This window comes from Prinia subflava, chromosome 1, assembly GCF_021018805.1.
Source record: "Prinia subflava isolate CZ2003 ecotype Zambia chromosome 1, Cam_Psub_1.2, whole genome shotgun sequence".
Lineage (NCBI taxonomy): Eukaryota > Metazoa > Chordata > Aves > Passeriformes > Cisticolidae > Prinia > Prinia subflava.
Window position 1 is genome coordinate 114,285,757 of NC_086247.1, and position 19,711 is coordinate 114,305,467.

The following is a 19,711-nucleotide window of genomic DNA, read 5'->3' on the forward strand; positions in this document are numbered from 1 at the left end:
GTTTGTAAGGACATCTTAAAGCTGTTTCAAGTTCAGGCAGAGAGTGCAGGAGGAGACTTTATGTCTAGGGCAATGACTTTGATTTATTGATGCCAGCTTTAGAGTTCTAGGGCTGGTCAAAATTGCTATGATTGCATCACAAGGAGCACGGCTGGTGTAAGTTTACTCTGCATGTTCAAATTTGCCTGACAAGAAAACCATGGCAGCAGAATTTTTATGGGTAGACTTTATGCAAGGCTAGATAATTGTCTGTCTTCCAGAAGTCAGTGTGAAAGCCAAAAGCCTAAGTTCTTTGTTGTACATGCTCCAATTTCCCTTAAAATTATTGTCTCAAATAAATTGTCTTTCCTTGAGCATGTATTTGTGCTATTGGATGGTAGTGTACAGGTTAAGGTGCATGAAAATGTGGTCTATGGCTTTATTAGGAAGAGGGTAGCTTCTGTTGTTCATTTTAATATAATAAAAAATGCCTTTTCAGAGAGCACCCTTTTTAATAGTTCTTGGCTGGTTAGAACTTCCATGCAAATCATGCTAATGCTCTCTGAAGTAGAGAATTCTAAGTGTTAAGCAAATGAAGAGTATCTGATCTGCCTGCAACGTGTTGTCAACTTTTCTTACTAAGTAGCCCCTCAAGTCATAAATTTACAATAAGAATCCTGCAGCATTTTTTTTGTCTTTGCAAGAGGAATGTGTGTCTTTCTTAAAAGTACTGTGTTGTAGATTGTCTTTTACGTGATTATTCACAAAGCAAAAACGAATAAAATTCTAAATAAAACCAGTATCAGTAGTTGTCCTTGAGACAAAGAAGGAAGCAGCTACAAAAGTGGTAGCCTACTTCTTTTTTTGGCTAATTTTAGACCGCTGTCTTGGTTTCTCTTTGCATTTCATCAGCTGATCTTTCCTGTAAAATAAGTACCATATACAGTGATGTGCATGAGTCAGTTGTGTCAGCATCAACACCTTGCTTCTAAACTGACTTCTCTCAAAACCTGCTAGTTGAACATGGTGGAAGCATTACCCTTAATACATCAGAAACTCAGCTGCTTGCTTTTTAAAACAGAAACTAAAAGAGCTCATTTGTATACTCTAACAAGGTATTAGGCAAGACAAATGAGAAACAGAAGTGGATCTTCTTTCAAATGTCCTTTCAGTGGGTCCTTCTGAAGGACCTTGGAATGACTCCTAGAAATTTCTGACAGTTTTTGTCTAGCAGTGTCTTTATTTCAGGCTTTTCAGACTTTTAAGACTGTTGTGCTTAAGAATACAAGGGGAAAATGGAAGAAATTTTGGCCAGAAAGTATGTGTCTTAAAATATGGCTTCCTGATAAGGGTGAGCTGGATTAACTAGTTCCCAATTTCTGAAAGGGAAAAATGTTATTCCCACTACATCCTTTCTCCTTTCCCATAAGCTGATTCAGCTTCTGAAGCCATTGAAAAACTCCAACAAAACCTTAAACACCACCCTACAAGCTCAAAAAAGACTTGGCAGTTTTAGTTTTCTGGAATGAATGTTAACAGAATTACATGTTCATTCTATAATCAGAATCATTGAATCAAGAAATGATCTGGATTGGAAGACACAGTCTTCTAGTTCTAGCACCCCTAGCATGGAAAGGGACACCTTCAACTAGACCAGGTTGCTCAGAGCTCCATCCAGCCTGGCCTTAAACACTTTCAGGGGTGGGCAGCTACAGCTTCTCTGGGCCGTTGCAGTGCTTCACCACCCAACACTAAAGAATTTCTTCCTGATATCTAATGTGAGTCTACTCTCTTTCCATTTGAAGTGCAGGAGACTTTGTCTCAGCCTTTCGTCCGGGGAAAGGTTTTCCATCCATTTAATTATCTTGGTGGCTCTCCTCTGGACTCTGTCCAGCAAGTCCATGTCCTTCCTGTGCTGGGAACCAGGTGGAGTCTCACTAGAGTGGCTCTGATTATGGAATCACCTCCCTAACCACTGAACCACCAATGCTGGTAGTTTTGGTGGGGGTTTTTTGCTCCTTTTACACATTGTCTTTATTAGAAAAAATTGAATAAGCCAAAAACTTCTATTCCACAAACACACAGGCACCACTGACGACTTTGATTTTTCCCCTTTACGCATGTACTGAAGAACTTTGCTTTCACAACTGGTAGTTGCTTTCACAATTGGTAGCTTCTTGGGCAGCTTTCCCTTGCCCAGGACTCTGTAGTAGCCTGAGTGCATAATATCAAAGACTGAGGCCAGTCTGGCCTCATTTTTCATGTAATTGAACCATTTCTATTCAGCTGTAAGCGTCTACATTTCCAAATTGACAGTAGCACAGAATTTTTGGTTTCTTTTCAAGTGACAGTGTGTCATGCCTACTTTTTAGAGGTAGCCAGAGCAATGCTTGTCAAAGTTCATCCTGTGAGTTGCGTAGCACCAGCATTACCATGTCCTCTGGCGCGTTCCCCGTGTGTGTGCATGTGGCTGTGGCGGATGTGCCCCCTCAGCTTCTGGGTGTCCCTTAGTCTGGAAGGCATCGTGTCAGTGTGTGCAAGGGCAGAGAAAGAGCCTGGTGCTTGTGAGAGTGAGGAAAGGCAAAGGGGGCAGAAATGAGAAAGCGTCAGATTCAGTGTGAGGCAAAGATGTTGCATTGTCAAAATATTATGAGAAGAGTGGAAGGTGATGGGACTGGTACCTCAGCATTTCTCCAAGCTGAGATGTGAAGCTACAGCAGTGGAAGTGTGTGGCTCCACTCCAGTCCAAGTCAGACTTCACTAGAGCTGATCCCCCTGATCCTGCTCTACATCCCCTGCGCTCAGCAGTCTCCCCTGCCTGCGCCTCACTGGTGCTGAGCAGCATCCGAATTGAAGTGGCAAAATACCATCAGTGCAGTTTTATTGCTGGATCAGTTCCCTGATCTGGTATGTTGCGGGTTCGCATTTTGGCCAGCACTAGCACGAAGCAGGAATTGCAGCTTTCTGGTACTGTCTGCCTTATTAATAAAATACATGTGGATTACTAAAACTTGGGTTTTTTGGTAGCCATGGATTTGTTGTGGTAGAGGCTTGCTAGTAAACTGGTGGCTGGCTGATATTCAGCATGTGTAACAGTGGTAATAATCTGACTGGCATTCATGCTACAAGGATTTTAAATACCTTAAAGTTTTTCAGCATATCTTTGGAGGTGTGACTTGTGGAGTTTTTAATTTGTTGGGTTTTGTCTTGGTTTTGGTTTTTTGTTTGTTTGTTTGTTTTTTAATTATTTCATTAAAATAATCTGCAGATGACAGCACCTGAATCCTGTATGTTACAGAACTTAGCTGAAAATTTATGACGTAATGCTGCTGTAGCTCAGTTTCCTGAACTCCGCATGCGGAGACTAAACTTCTATTCTGCCTTCTTACTAAAAAGAAATGTTGTGGGCCAGCAGAGTGCTGATTCCTCCTCCTGTATCAGTTACGTATAGATATTGGAAACATTGCCTTACCACTATGACTTACTAACTTCTGATTTGTAGATAGTAATTTTTGTTCACTGTAAGAGTGAATGTGTGTTGTCAGTAAGTTTTTGTACGGATACTTGATTTGACTGGGATGCAGTTACATGAGTATAGAATTTGAGACACAGGGAAAGCTGAAGAATTAGGCCTTGAATTCATGTGAATTGGTGACATTCAGTCTTTTGCTTTTCTGTGGGATGGCATATAGTTGAATAATCATTCAAAAGTTACACAATTCATAGAAAGGATTCTTTTATTTATTAGCTACTATGGTTGATGGTCTTGTCAAGGAGCTGTTCTCTTTGGGTGTAGTTTGGTTTGGTTGTATTTCAGCAACTTGTCTTCAGTTATTGGATGGTTTAACTTTTTAAATGTTTTTGTTTTTTTCTTTTGCTATTTATCTCCTGAGGATCTGCTGTCAGGGAAAGGCCTTCTTGTGCAAGTAGTTTAAATAATGTCAATGAAAACAAGATAAAATTATTTAATGTGAATAAAAACAAGGTAAAATTATCTGTTTCTTATTATGCTGCTTCATATCTGGACTCATCAGCTGTTCACAACAGTGCCATCTATTCTAGGGAATTATCTAGAGGATAAGTGTTTAGTATTTGGATATTGATCTGTTGGAGTGAATCCAGAAGGCGGCCACCAAGTTGATCAGAGGGATGGAGCACATCTATGTGAGCACTGTTTATGAGAGGATGTGACAGGGCAAGGGGGAATAGGATAAATGGAAAGAGAGTAAGTTTAAATTAGATTTGCGAGAAAACTCTTCACTGTGAGAGTGGTGAGGCACTGGAATAGGGTTCCTAGAGAGGTTGTGGATACTCCATTCCTGGAAGTGTTCAAGGCCAGGTTGGAGCTCTGAGCAACTGTGAGGAAGGTGTTCCTGCCCACGGCAGGGAGATTGGAACTTGGTGATCTTCAAGGTCCCCTTCCAGCCCAAACCACTCCATAATTCAGGATATTTGTACAAGTGGTTGTAGAACAATTAAACATATGACCTTGCTTAGGTGGTCTTAATAGCGTTGAAACAGCCTTGGTCTGTAGTTCTTGTGAACTTGCACAGTGATCTAAGACTATTTTAGGATAAAGAAAAGCTAGAATATTTCTCAAAAATGCTGCCAAAATGCCTGGAGATGAATTTAGCTGAAGGCAGTATGTTACAGTTGTAAAGTGAGCAGCTTTGAATTCCTCTGTGTCTCCCTACCATCCCTTCGCACCTGCTCTCCCCCCCCAAAAAAAACACCAGCAAAACCAAAAACAACAAACCAACTAAAAAACCCCCAAAAAGTCCCGGAAGTTTAAAAACCCAACTTCCTGAAAACCCCTACAAATTGAATCACCCAACTCTCCCTGTCCTTGCTCAGTGACATTTGCATGCTGCCCCCATGCTCGTACATGCTGCTGTGAGATCTTGGTGAGGTTCTGTTGGCGCACGGTGAATTTCATCCATTTATACTGAGGGACGGTTTTGAGTCCTGGAACATGTCCTGGAAAACTTTACACACATCTTTTGTTTCTCTACATCATCAGTGCATTCAGATCAGAATGTGGTGTGATTAATCAAGTAGTACATAGTACACTAGAGAACATAGTAATCTTGCTGTTAATAAGGGTTCAGGTTATAAATTTCAGTGGGATCTCCAGAGAATAAGTACCCAGCTGTCCAAATGATGTGCAGTTGTATAATGTCAGGAGGGCTTAAACCAGTGATCTCCCTCATGTTTGCTCTCAGCATCCTGGTGGCTTCTGACAGCTGTCCTGCAATGTGCTGAGAAACCCAAGACTCCACTACTGGGGCAATACACCAGAGAATATCTGCACAGAACACATCTATCTTTTTTTTTCCTTTCTTTTTTTGGAAAAATCCAGTTCCATGTGTATGTGCTGAGGCAAGCTGAAGCTGTTCTGTGCAGATGTATGTCTTGGGAACCAGGTGTTATATAGAAATCATATTCTGAAAAATACTTGTAGGCAGTAAGACTTTTAGATTTCATTTTTAATTTATTAAATGATGAGCCACTGCTGGCTAAGGTTTCTGTGTTCCCTTGCTAAGGCAGTAATGTTTCTTTAGAGGAATAACCTATATTTAATTTCTTTGTAATAAGAAACTCCTAGGAAGTTTTCTTAATATGAGTTAGTAGGTTCCCCTTTGATAAGAAGCTTGAACAAATCCATCACTAGAGGTGTTTGACATAAGAACTTTAAACTATGTCATACAACTTGCCCCCTTCAAGGTCTTAATCCCCTAGAACCTTGCCTCCCGCCTGACTCCCCCCATGGCCTGGGCCCCCCTCACCCCCTCCAAAATAAAGCCTCATTTAGAAGTATTGTCATGCTGTCTCATAATTATTTCTTGCTTTTTTATATTATTCTTTCCTAAAGAGTCAGTGTGGTCTCTCTGCAAGCAAACAAGCACTCAGTTTCCTTGTGCTCATATCTGACTGTCCGATAGCAGCTGGACTGAGGCTCATGTGGTAAATCCTGCTGAGAGCTCAGTCCTGCTTACTGCAGCTACTTTAAATGTCCTGCCATTTCAGAATGGCAGATTAAGCAAAGCTCTGCCTGCTAGACACTCTGCAGACCCTGCAGTAAGGCAGTTCACAGCCACTTCATAATGGACTGGGATCAGAATTGCATATCACTTGTGAAAAGATGAAAAGTTTTTCAAAGACTTTAGAACTCACATGAAATCCTTTTTTTTTTCATCTAAATAAGTGGTACAGACTCTTTTGGACCCATCTTTCAAAAATATGCTTTTATAGATTGAGATAAGGTCAAATAAGTGCAACTTGAAGGGGTATAAAAGTGAAAATTAAGAAGGAAAGATTGAAGAAAAAAGTGTGTGTTTCATGATAGGTACTTATGTTTCTTTTATTTAAAAAAATGCCCTCATAGAATTGATAGAATTTTTTTTGCAGCATCAAACATATGGTTAAAATATTGCCCCAGCACAAATAGTTCTGCTCTGAGTTCTCACAGTGTTGTCACTGAACATGTTCAAGGATGTGATAATTTTGAATGTATTTGCCTACAGTTTGTTTTAGAATACTTCTGTAGTTAAACATGTTGAGACAGTTGCAGTTTGAAGTTGCTCTGCTGTTCTCTATTTGATGGGAAGCTTTTTCCTGGTATTTACTCCAAGGGAAGAGCAGACGTTTATCCGCAAAGTGTTTTGGTATGGAACTTAAAAGACAAAAACTTCCATCTGTTTGAAAAAAACGTGCTTGTATTGCTTCTGAGTGGGTTTTTGTTTGTTTGTTTGTTTTGTTCCAAGATTGAGTGACTGTTAACAAGGATTTAGTTGACTACAGACTATAAAGAAATTTCAATAAGCTGCTTCAGAGAGATTTATTGTTTTTCCTTTGTGTTCAAACCAAGCAAGTGCTTTTTTCCAAACTTTTAACAATTAAAAAAAATCAAATGTGTGATTCCCACCCCTCTTATTCTATCCCTAAAGAACAGACAGCCTCTTTTCTCTTCACACACCCACTGCTGACCTAGACAAACATCTTTTTTACTTGTAGCAATTGAATACTTCTGGTATGGATTTACGCTAAGGAACAGTTCAGTGAAGTATGGGAGAGCCACCCGGACACGGTTCAGCATAGCTGTTTCAGTATTCATCTGAGCAGCTGCAGAGCTGCATGAATCTGTGCTCTGTGTTAGGGAAAGAATAGGTGTGATTTGGAATGCCCAGTTTAGAAAAGATCACTAAGAGTTAGGGTATCTGATATTTATGTTTAACTTTGTGCTTCCCATATGAATAATTTAGTTTGTAGCCATTTATGTATGGCATCCGGGAGCCCTTCAATAGCTTGGAAGTTAAAAGATGCATACGTGCGTTAGAGCGAACTTCTATTTACAGAGTGGAAACAAACTACTTTTAAACTCTCTTGTCAGCACTATCTGAGAATACTTTTATTAGCCTATGGTTAGAGAATTTTCTGGACTGAGGCAGTGAGAGGAACTGAATGTGGCCTTCTGATTTCCCTTCAGCTAGGTGATAAATACCATCTTCATAGTTGCACAATGTATTTGCACGAAGTTCATGGACAATATGTTACTTGTTCTGTTTTGTCCAAGTTGTTTGTTGGTTGGAGTGGCCCCAGTCCAGCTTCACCACTAGAGTTCTCATCAAACAAGATGCAGGAATAAAAGAAGATTAAAGAACAAGCAAGGCAGTGGCATGTCTTAAAGGTTAAGTTGTAGATAACTCTTTAAAGAGCCATGCAAGTTTTCCCATGCATTTTATGATGGGACAAGGAGATTAGTGTATGTCAGTGATGAAGAGGAAAAGAATGAAATGAAGCTCTGATCTGCTGGACTAGAGGTTGCATTTTTCAAAGGTGGGCTGAAGGAAGGTAAAAATACAGCTACTCATGTAGTACCTGAAACAGAGACACCTTACTCTGGGAGGACACATGAGATTAATTGCAGCTAACATCAATGCTTTTTTACCTTTTCAACAGGAGGGGAAGAAAAAGAGGATTTTTCCTTTAGGAGCCTTAGTTTACTTTGTTGAACAAGAATATATAGCTTATGTAAAAAACAAAACAAACAACAAACACCTGCATTGGAATGAGTATTCGGTGAAAGGTTGATAATACATCTATAAATACACTTAGCAGATGTTTGACTTCTGGGTTGTTCTGTTCTGGGACCTGAGGTACAAATGTGTTTGTAGTGCTAATGAAGTCTTGTATCAGAGAAAAAATATTACCTTGGTGCTGTTGTTAGCAGCTGTTGATGCAGAAAATGTGACTTGTGGAACTCTGTATCAGTTCCTTTTTTGGTATTCCCTGAGCTGGAATTGAAGGCATGCCGTCCTGCCCGTTCTGCTGCTGTGCGACCCCGCGGTAGCCGTAATCAGTGGCCTGGGAGATGAGCGACTGGAGCGGGAGCGATTGGCCGGGGAGCAATTTCCCGGAGTACATCTGTGTCAGGCACAGCCAGCTAAAGCAGTCATGTATGCGCAGGCTCTGATCTCTGGGGAGGTTCACTGCAGGGTCTCGTACAAGGGCATTCTCTGCTTCTGCACATCAGCATGGAAGAAGCTCGTCAAGGGAAGAAAATGCAACGTGTATGTAAACAGCAGCTGTGTAACGCAATAATGGCTTGAATGTGATTTGATGCAAGTGATATTTAGCAGCTGCAGCTCAGAATTGTGTGCTACCTTGGACTCAGTAGTTGTGGAAGAAATTTTTGAAAGATCTGGTGATAGAAGTAGTGGTTTGAGTAGAGATTTCTGTATTAGGCAAGATATTTGCTGTGTTGTTAGAATTTTTTAATCATAGTAACCAGCTTAATTCAGAAAGAAAATGTGCTCTTACAATTGTGACAGTATACTACCAGACTTTGAGAGTGGCTGAGTGTTTTGGTTTGGGTTGTTTTTTCTTAAGTATTATTTTGAGTTGGTCTTTCTTAATTTGAAGGCTATCAACTGTGGCTTTGCTTGATTCTGTGCAAGTATGGCAGATTTGTTTCTGGTAGAGAATCTTGAAATAGACAGTTAATGGTTCATTTTTGACAAAAAAGGAAGGTGAACTTAATGAGCTGGGTAACTGTGGTAAAGTGTTCATGGAGATAACATTTTCTTCAGACCTCAGTGGCCACAGCTAAAAACTTCATTTGTGTGGATTTGTACAATGAATTCTAGTATTAGTGTTAGAAGCTATTGCTTAGCTGTTGTATGGGTTGTCACTACCACTGCATGTAACTGTAATGCAGTGTATAACAGGGATTTCTACTTTAGAAGTTTCCTGGAAACTAAAATCTATGGGATGGAGGTTTCCTAAGGTGTAAAACTCTAAAGACTCCTGAATTATTTTATGTGTGACTAGTAAATTTTCTATTCCCTTATGTAAACATAAGGAAGAGTTTGATTTGAATGTGTTAGAGTGCATCAGATTGCAGTGGCCTTTTGTTTGTCCAGGTCTCTGTAGTACAGTGCTCAATTTTTGGTTTTCATTGTGGTGCTACTTTCAGCTCTGGGCACAGAACTCTATCAAGTATGTATATGCCTAGAAGACTAGGCAAAGATATGAGGTGACTAGTTGTAAACATTATAGTAGTTCTACTTTTTTTACCTGCAATTTCAGGAATTCACTTAGTTACATTTAAGTGAATGGAGATGTGGATTTTTTTGAATGAAATTTAGTACTGTGAGGTAGTGATAAAATGCAACTTCATAAAATAGCTGCTATAATAATAGATATGCAATTTGATATCTTGTGTTGGTTTGGTGACAGCATTTGCTAAGTTTATGCATGGTGGTGAATTTTTTTGGCTTGCAGAACTCTCAGGCTGAATTCAAGTGGGCTTCTAATTTTAATCAAATCTTCACCTGCACTGTAGTCATACTTTGCTAGGAATCAAACCAACCCTTTTTCTTGTGCTTGTTCTAACCCACTTTTTTTGATGAATTGCTGTGGTGTGGCATGGTTGATAGCTATTCACAGTCGTGACCAGTCTCTTGTTGGTATTATGGTTCCTTTTCTTTGTGATTTTTCTTGCAATTTAATTTTCTCTTGTGATTAGTACAAACACTCGGTTCACTAAACAGGTTCAAAGACCTGTTTAGTTTTTCTGGGATGGGACATGGCTTCTGTTGCACATTGTGGTGCTCAGTGTGACCCTGGCTGGAGTAAGGCCTGCTAGAACTGAGATAAAACTACTTATAAACATTAGATTTCAACAGAGCAAGAAGCAAAACATTAGCCTGTTTACAACTGCTTTTTTTTTCTGAAGGGGCTTGGGTTTTGTGGTGTTTAGCACACATACACATCTTTAGTGCCCTTCATATGCAGTTTTTGGAAAATGAAAAGTACGATGAAACTTCTGGAGAGTCTGACTGAAGTCTGTTGATATCTTTTGGACCTACTTGTCCAAACAAGGTTTGTAGAGCTGCTGTGTTTATTGTAAGTCTTCTAGAAGCAGATTGGTCAGATGCATTTAGTAAGGTAAGCCGAGCAGTTAATTAGAGGATTAGTAGGCTGAGAAAACATCCAAGTATCCCTAACCTCTTCCCTTATAGTTATGGTCTTACTGAAATAAATCTAAGTGTCACACCTTCCTGTGAGGCTCTGAGTGTGGCTTTGATTAGGAGGTGCTGTCCTCACATTTACATGTGTAAAATAGGAACTGTATAAGCACAGGTAGAATTGACAGGAAAAAGGGGGGTGTGGTGACACCAAAGCTGAGCTGAACTAGCGTAATTCCTGTAGTGCTTGAGCAATACCCTCTGCTAAGATAGTAGGGGGAAAGAACTCTGGAAAGCAGCTGTTCCTGTGCAAGGAGAGCATAGAAAATACAACTAAGGTGGAACCCAGTAACAGTGTGCTTCCTATTTTAAACCTGGCAAGTGTTCTGTTTGTGAATTATAATTAATTGTGCTCTCATCTGTACATATTTAGAGGGAAAGGCCAGCTAAAAATTGTACGATGACAAAATGAGACAGTGCTCATTTGTATTTGGTGCATTTTTCCTTGGCTGTTAAGTTGATGTGCTTGATTTAGAACTGGTAGTGTTTCATCACTCTAGCAACTTCTGACGGTACAGTATTGCTGCACAGAGACTCTGCCCAAAGAACTTACTTCAAATGCATCTGTAAAACCACTTGTGCAGTTCAACTAAAGTTGAACAGTTTGGTAGATTGCCTAATACCTTCAGTTACTGTTATTTAGAAAGAACCTAGATTTTTTTGTATCCTGGTTGTCCTTCAAGAAGGCAGCAACTAGAGATGCCTGCCCTTCTTCCTACTGTGGGCTCATCTTACCTCTGGTTTAAAAGCAGAATCAGTCTGAAAGAGAAGTAAAACAATATATTTAGAACTTACCAAGTGCTGCTGTTAGTTGTTCCTTCAGGTAAACCACGTCAACAGGCCCTTCCTATTTACTCAAGTTTAACTGAGGCTGCTTGGTGCTGTGTGTGGGTAGCAGTAGAAGACCTGTGGGATAGACCTGTGGGATAGACCTGATGCTTGCCTGAAGTGGAGTGATGGTCATTCAGCTCTGCATACAGTGTACAGGGATGGCCTTAACAAATACACTGTTTTTCTGGTTTCTTATCCCTTCCAGGTTTGCTGTCCCTGGTAGACTTAATCTCCTAATTTTGTGAGTCTACAACATCGGTCTTGTCTGATTTTTACTCCCTGAAGTATTAGTTCTTATTAACTTGTGGCTCTGGGAGGTTAAAAGGATAAGGAGGGGGCTGTGTGTGCATTCTGTAAATGGGAGATGTATTTTATTTCCTGACTTCATGGAGTATTATGTCTGCTTACAACAGAAATGCAGACTTCTGAAACAGACCACTTGGGAAATGTGGCTGTGAAATTAATAATGAATTACCCTGAGGGTTCTAAATTACCCTGAACAAGATATTTCAATACCTATGTAACAAAACAAGTGAGTTTATCTGTTTTTGAAAAAGGTCAGTTTTAAAATATTTTATAGTTTACACACATACCTGGATACATTTGCAGAGTGAGATTTTTAGTTCCTCTTCGGTTATCTTGGTCATCTTTGGTTTGAGATATATGGTCAAAATGAAGATTTAAATTCCTTTTTATAGCCAAACCTTAATTTTTGAAGCAGAGCAATATCTACAATCTTATGTTAATTAATTTTTTGGTTTGTTTTTGTCACTGGAGCTTTTTTTGATGGCTGTCGTATCTGAATGCAGATCCCACAAAAGGAGGGCTGAGGGCTGATAATAAGAGTCCTGCTTTGGCTATGCTTCCTAAGGTCAAGCCACCATTGACACTGATTCAGTTTGCACTCTTGCTGTGGGCCTCTCCTGTTGTGTCCTCTTGCAGACAGCACATTGATGGATGGTTTGATCCAGCTGAACTACTCCTGTTTCCTTACTGGTGGTGAAAGAAGGAGGAACATAGCGTGGAAGGCAAAATGCACTGTGCACAAGTTCTCATATGCTGTTGATCTTGGTAAATCTGCAGCAGTGTGCTACAAAGGTTTGCCAGTTGGGTCTGTAAGCAGGGTGTGCTCCTGTTTTGAGAGGAATGATTTGTTGGTGCCACATTCCAGCCTTAAGAGCCAAATCCTGTCTGCCAGATGACCTGTGCCTACGAAATCGAGATGCATCCATAGGTTCTTGTGGGAAGAGGGGGGAACTGTTCACTTTCTCTTCAAGACAGAGAGATTGGGATACACTTACAGCCACAAAGCAGTATGTAGGACCACTGGGATGCTGTAGGTAGTTGTATTAGAATATTATTGAAAAAAGAAATGTTAAACTGATGGCCAGGGACAGATGTATACAAGAAAAAAGTTGATATGAGTACAGTCCTCCTTCCCCATCCTAAGCTGAGGTTAGTTTTTGTTGGTTGGTTTTTGTATTGGGGTTTTGGTGTGGGTTTTTTTTTTTTTTGTTCGGTTGGTTGTTTTTTGTTTTGTGTTTGGGTTTTTTCCCCCCCTTTATTTGCACCTGCTTTAATAAATTCTGCAGTGAAGCTTCTTTTTAGCATGAAAGTAGTAAGGTAATTTTTTTGCGGGAGGAAGGGTGATGGTGTTTGTAGAGGTTCTTTCCTTTGTTTGTGCCCTCTCTTAAGCCCTACTTACTTCCATGAGCCCTAATACAGTCCCTTGTGGTGCTGCAAGTCACTCCCTAATACTGCTGGGGAAGAACTTTGGTCTGAGGAAATGTAAATGGAGCACATAAACATTGACTTAGCTAAGTAATGGTCTTAAATGTGAGCTCAAATTATTCTTAACACGGTTACTGTATTGGTCATAGATTTCAAAGGTTTACAGTTAGCTGTATCAGCCATTTATGATCACTGTCTATCACCAGAATGATTTGACTGAACTGTATTTCAAGTACCTTAAAAATGTGCTTCTAGCAAGTTGGCTGTCTTGGAAGTGGTTATTCAGTAATGCACTTTGGCAGCATGCCCGTCTGAAATCTGTCGTGTGTGTGACTGCACAAGGTTAAGTGAGTTGCATGGTGAGAAGTGCTTGCAGAGATGACAGTGGAAACTTGCCTTTAGATTTAATATTCCATGCGTCATATTCGTGCTAGTCCTTGGGACTGCAGCTACCACATACTGATCTAGGTTGTCAGTTCTTCCAAACTCAGTGCTTTCTATAAAAATTCATGCAATTTAGGATTGACTCTTTTTGCAATACAGGTTTCAAAAAACATGTAGCATACCAAAAAACACGTAGCATACCAAAAGAGTACTGTACTAAATGACAACAAACGTTTGAGAAGGTAAATAAGTAGTGTTAACAATTCCTGATGCTTGTTCTTCTGCAAGGGGGAATTACTCTTTTCTCATGGACTGAGAAAAGACATTTGGAAACCAGAGGTGGCAAGAGGAATCTTACTGGGAGTCTGCTGGAGTACTGAGTATTTGAAAGTCTTGTCTGATCTATAGCAGTTGAAAAGGGAATTAATTTTCATGCTGAGGAGAATTAGAAGGCTGAGAAGACAGATTCTAATGTATGCAGGCAGCTCTAGCTGAATATGAAGGTTGTACTGGAGGTTGTTTCCACAGTATGAGTATCCAGAAATCTGGTTAGGAAAAGTATACTTAGTGTATCATAATACAATATAGAGTATCTTTATACAATGTGCTAGGCCTTTTTTTTTTTTTTTTTCCTTTGAAGTACCCTGGATTTGTCCTGTTTTTATAAATTGCCTTCTTGTTTTAAAAAAAAGTGCAAACCAAAGGTGAAAGCTTAATTTCTCCCTAGGGCACCTTGGTTGCTGCTTATGTTGGTGTTTTTTTCCTCTTCTCAGTTGTTCTGTCTTTTGACTGAAAATGAAAGTTATGTACATTCTAAATTAGTCTTGAATTTTACTTTGGCTTGTCTACAACAGCTGTATTTGAGCATCTGTGGGATTGTCATACGTAAAGTTTCACGTGCAGTGAATAATAAACTGCCCAGGAATACTTGCTTTAAGCTCCAGTCATAAGTTCCCAAAAAAGGGAAGTGGACAAGTTTTCCACAACCCCACTGTTCTTTGTTTATGTAAAAAGTTTAGAAAGTAGGTGGGAGAACTAAAATGGCAACTGCAAAATTTTCCCTCCCTTCAGTGCCTTCAACTGACATGATAGATCATCTGTAATTACTGGAAATGTATGCCCTACAGACTTTATTTTTAACCAGGAAATGTTGTAGTTTGGAATTACTTTATAATGTATTTGAATATTTTTGATTTTTTACCTGACCTAAGGCAAAAGTATCTCATACTGGGATTTGCTCTTGGCATCACAAAACAGATATGTTAAAATGATGCTTTGTGTTTTTCTGAACAAAGGCTGTAAATGATATGCTTCCATCATGTATGATATTTGTGGTTGTTAATGGTTTATTCTTGGAAGAGTCTTTGCATATGTTGAGTACTTTGAGATAGTGATAGAATGGTTTGCAAGGGCACGCATGCCTTCCTGTAATCTAATCTTCAAAGACATGTTACTTTCACGTGATGTGGTTTTTGAAGGCTGCTTTGTATATATGAGTTTAGCAGAGAATCTCTTTTACTAAAGCAGAAGGTGATAAAAAATTAATAACGTGATATAGGGCACACAGCAAATCCAGTTTCAAAATGTTACTGGGAGATAAAAAGCTTTCCTTATGTGTATATTTTTCACAGTGTGTGTGTAGTTTTCTTCTGGTATGCAGTGGTTTGTATCATCTGGAGAAAAACTCCTCCTTTGTTGCTCAAAAACTTAGCAAGATTCCAAGTGTCTTAAAAGGACTGCTGGGGATGGGTGTGTTTAGGTACAGGATTTTTCAGCAGTCTGTGGCTGTAACCATGAAGCTAATTGTGGAACAGGTTTTGATAGCAGTTTTCCTATTACTAGTTAGGTTTTTTTTTTCTACTCTCATATAAAAGAACACTTAAGGTAGTTTCGAGGATTGCAATTCTTCCGTCTGTCTCCATCTCTACTTGCAGTTCTATGGTAATGTGCATACTGTATGTATGTGTTTCTGTGTACAAGATTGTACTACAGTACCCTCAATTTTGGTGTGTAGGAGACAAGAATATACTATTTCCCCCCATACTCCCCTCCCATCTTCTTACCATGACAATTGAAAAATTTCTATCACTTCTTTATTAGTAGGTCCTTGGAACATTTTGACAGCCTTGCCCAGCAGACATCACCTCAGTTTTCTAAATTGTAGCTCTGTGGTGGAGTGTACCAGGTTTTGATTTTTCTAACCTGTATGCAGAACTCTAGTGTCACTACAATGCGCAGTGGTAGTGACAAAGCTAGGTTACTTGAAAACCCTGTTTTCAGGGACACAGCTGAGAATTGACTTGTATTCAGTTTTCAGAGGTCTAATCTGCCATGTGCTACTCTTTTCTCTTGTATTTTTTACTTATTTACATAGTGCCAGCTGCTTTTGGTTTTTTGTGGTCTAGCTGCATCTAACCTTTTTTTAAACCTCATCAGATTTTTTTCCCAGCATGTGGTGCTTGTCATCTTTGTATTCTTTAATCTTCTTTCCTCAATAGTTAAATATTTAGATTTTTTTTTAATGTATGTGCATCCAATATACTATAATAAAGATATTTTTTAACATCAAGGAGTTCTGTGTTCAAAAAAAATTTTTTTGTGAGTGGGAGTTGATACAGTATGTCTTAGTTTGTACCTGTTACACACAGGTATGTTGTTTTTCATCCTTGCCACTTTCCTGTGAGGTGACAAACTTGTTCTATATATAAAGCAATTGCACAATTCTAAGGCCAAAGTTTAGTTGAATGTCAACACCGTTAGGGTTCTCAGTTCCTGTAAGACTCCTGATTTAGGCTTTTCTGTTTACCATTATCACAGATCCTCTGTGGATTGATGTAGATGCATCAGATCAATGTAAATGCTGCTAAAAGCAGTGATCAAACAGATAAATTTGTGAATCTAGCTGTCATATGGTCACAAGAGAAGTCACTTTGATGAGCTGATCCAATGGAAAACGAATCAAGTTGTTATGAAAAAGCTACACCACACCCTCAACTAACAATAAAAACCCCACACTGTGTATTAAGCGAATTTTATCTGATTTCACGAATTTTATCTGTTTTCATGATGGTTAGGTCTGACTTACGGAAAAAAGTGTGTGCCCAAGGGCGTGGGAAGATCAGGGACAGTAATCTTTAGCAGTTAGCCTTGCCTTTATATTTGGATATGAAAACGTTACCCTCAGGCAGTTTTTGGAGAGCCAGCTCCATCAGGAGGCTGTAATTTGTGAGCTGTGAAAAGTGGATTTTATTCTAAGGAATGGAAACACGTGGAGAAAGGCAACTTTAATGTAGTTTTGATGTCAAGTCTGAGATGGGTTGAGGTTTCTACTACTCAGTTACTTCATTTTTGTCAAGACTGAGCAAAAGGCAGTTTTAAGGTCTGCTTTAGTGATGTGCTAACTATGATTAGAGGACATGTTCAGAGATAAGCCTATATCTATTGCATGTTATGAGTGTTGTGGTTTCAGTAGTAATGGAAGCTGAAAAAGTCTGCTGGAAACTGCTGCTTTTTAACTTTGTGGGAAAAAAAACAAAAAAAAAAACCCCAAAAAAACGAACAAAAAGTGAATTAGGTTAACAAACTGGCTGGTGAAACCTGAATGATGCAGTTATTTTGATATTTCCAGAGCTGTTGGAAGGACCTTAGGCTGGATAACCTAACTCTTCTGCTACCCCTTTGTTCAAAAAAAGCTTCTCACTTGTGCTGGAAAATCTCACACAAGAATTGCCCCCAAATGAGAAGAGCTTGAGATCTCTCAGTATTCTGTATCTTTTTATAAATTTAATAGTAATTTTATTGAAGTAGATTGATTGCTGTTGAATAGAAAACTAAAAGAATACTGCCCTTTTCAAATATGTGTCCTGATTGTTGATAGGATGAAATCAAGAGCATTGCAGGACGAAAGTTTATGATATTTAGCCTATCTGTGGATTTATTCTCTTTTCCTTCAATACAGGGTAATGTTTTCTTGAAAAATTGGATGGGTAGGTTTTCAGTAATGACATAGCATTTCAGAACATATTTAGGAATTCAGGAAAAAAAGTAGTTCTATTTAGTTTTAACTTAAACTTGTGTCTTGTTTCTTCAGGGTCATGATGAAGAAGCTGTTGTGGATATGGGCAAAATCAGCTCTACTATCAATACAAATTTTGAGAAAGAAGAGCTAGAGAGTAAGTTTGTGGTGGTTTTTTGTTTGCTTAATGTGCCTTTTTTGCCTAGGGATAAAACAAGAATTTCCCTTGCTTAAAATGAATCAAAATTTTATGGCTATCATGAAATTCTGGGAGTAAAACTGGTGAAAAGCAGAGGTGACCTGCCCTGGTTTTTGTCTCCGTGTGTGCTGGTAAATACCCACTGTTCTAATCTGTCACTAAAAAAAAAAAGAATTACTGAAGTTTTCCAAGGAAAGCTTGCTTCTTAGACTTAGGTTTGAAAAAATTATTCCTGTTGGTAAGTAATTTTCCAGCATGAATGATGTCACGTTCTGCAGAATTAAAAGTCAGGAAACAGGGGTCATGAGGGAGATGTTTGTTTTCTTTTCTGAAAGTTAAGTATCCTTGTGATTGTGGTCATGCACTTTAAATACTGAGAGTCTGAACAGACATGTAACTGTCCTTCTGGTTCCATAGTAAACTGTATGTTCCACAATCTCCTGTCTGTAAAGCATTATGATAATCTTCATTATTTGACTCGGGATCCCAAATTTAGCAATAAAAATAGCAATGATTTATGTTTCATGTAGAAGAATGTAAAATTAGATATTTCATCTAAGACATGTCTTTTTTCTTACTTCAGAAGAAGTTAGCTTGGGATGAGGATTCATGGATGCTACTTAATGAATGAGGAAAAGACTAGGGAGATCCAGTGGTAAAATCTTCATTATTTGCTTTTCGCATGGAACACTCTGAAGCTTAATTAACATTTGCAGAATGCTAGAAGGCAGCAGATTCACGGAGTTGTCCTGACTCTTACTGCTTCAGCACACTGGAAAACCACAATGGCAGCAGTTTCTGGCTAAGAGAAGTTGATTTAGGTTGCTGTCACACTTGTCTCATACTGTGGTATAACAGGAGACAGTTTAACGGGATTGAAGTTGTTTGCTACTGTTGCAGTCATACTCTTGCTCTGTTGCCTTCATTCACTCTGTTACTGTTTTCTGTCTTGTGCTAACGCTCCCGTTGGCCTGACCAAAGCAGAAGCCTGGCTGAGTGTGTTAAGCCATTGGAAAATAAAACATTCCGACAAAGGAAGATGGTTGAGATCTCAGCTGTCGAGCACCAAAAGGCCACACGGATGGATGTATGCCAGAGCTGAGCAGAGGAAGGAAGCATGGATGTGAGGCTGAGAGATGCAGCAGTGGAGGCTGTGACAATGCTGGTTTAGATGGGGTTCTGCTGTAGGGAAACCACTGCGTTGGCTATTTCTGCAATTGAATCTTCAGTGCAGATTTAAGCTGTCTCCTCCTTAATTTCTTTGTCTTAATTATTTCTGGGACATGACCCAGAAAAAGTGTGTATGTTTTGCAGGGAGGCAGGGGTTAAGGGGAAGCAGGCATCCAGCTGGAGCAGTGTTTGAGGCAGCAGCCTTAGCAGCTGTAATACCTCGACCACAAAGAATGACATGGGAATGTGCAGCCAGATCACTTCCCCAGTCTCTTTCAGAGCACATTCTTGTAGGAGTGCTTCAGCTGGTACAGCACAGCAGTTAATCAAGATACTGAGTGAGAAGGTAGGGGGCTCAGGCCACTTAAGGCAATTCAAACACTTGGATGACTGCTGTGGAAAATACCCCTGTCTTACCCATAGCTAAAGAGTAAATTAAGGTGAAATGTAGACTGCTGTCCAATGAGCAATTGAGGCAATTGTAAGTGCTTTTGAGAGGAGGAGTTGAGATCTCACTATCCTCACCTTGCTCTTGGGCGTGCAGCCTTTTCTTTTTTTCCCCTCCGTCACTCATTTTGGAGTGTTCCAGTGTTTGTGTCTCAATGCAAGAGGGGCTGACTGTACAGAGGTTTATCAAATCACTAATAAAGAAGTACCTGACAAGAAAAATGTTTTCCAGTAGGATTATCACATATGTGAAGCTATATATAGGCACACATTTTCTCACATAAATAGGAATTATTCTTGGCATTCACATATATTTTTTACTATCTCATATATTTGTAAGAATTAAATTTTTTATTGGTAGAATGGGGCAAGGGGGGGCAGTATATTGTTTGACTTTTTATCAAAGTGAAAACTGTTCCCAAGTAA

General features: G+C 39.3%; 1 protein-coding gene across 11 annotated transcripts in view; it reads left to right on the plus strand.

Annotated features, from left to right (window-relative positions):
• Positions 1-19,711, plus strand: part of SLC4A7 (solute carrier family 4 member 7) — a 93,607-nt gene that overhangs the window by 18,152 nt on the left and 55,744 nt on the right. For 9 of the 11 annotated variants that reach the window (XR_010081707.1, XM_063408798.1, XM_063408800.1 and 6 more), the window contains exon 2: positions 17,545-17,626. Coding sequence is in view for 10 of the 11 variants with exons in the window: in XM_063408798.1 (XP_063264868.1) it covers positions 17,545-17,626 (82 nt within the window). In the remaining variant the exon portion in view is untranslated. Of the gene's footprint in view, positions 1-8,321; positions 8,550-17,544; positions 17,627-19,711 lie in introns of those variants that run through there. The other 2 variants (XM_063408799.1, XM_063408802.1) reach the window with 2 other exon arrangements.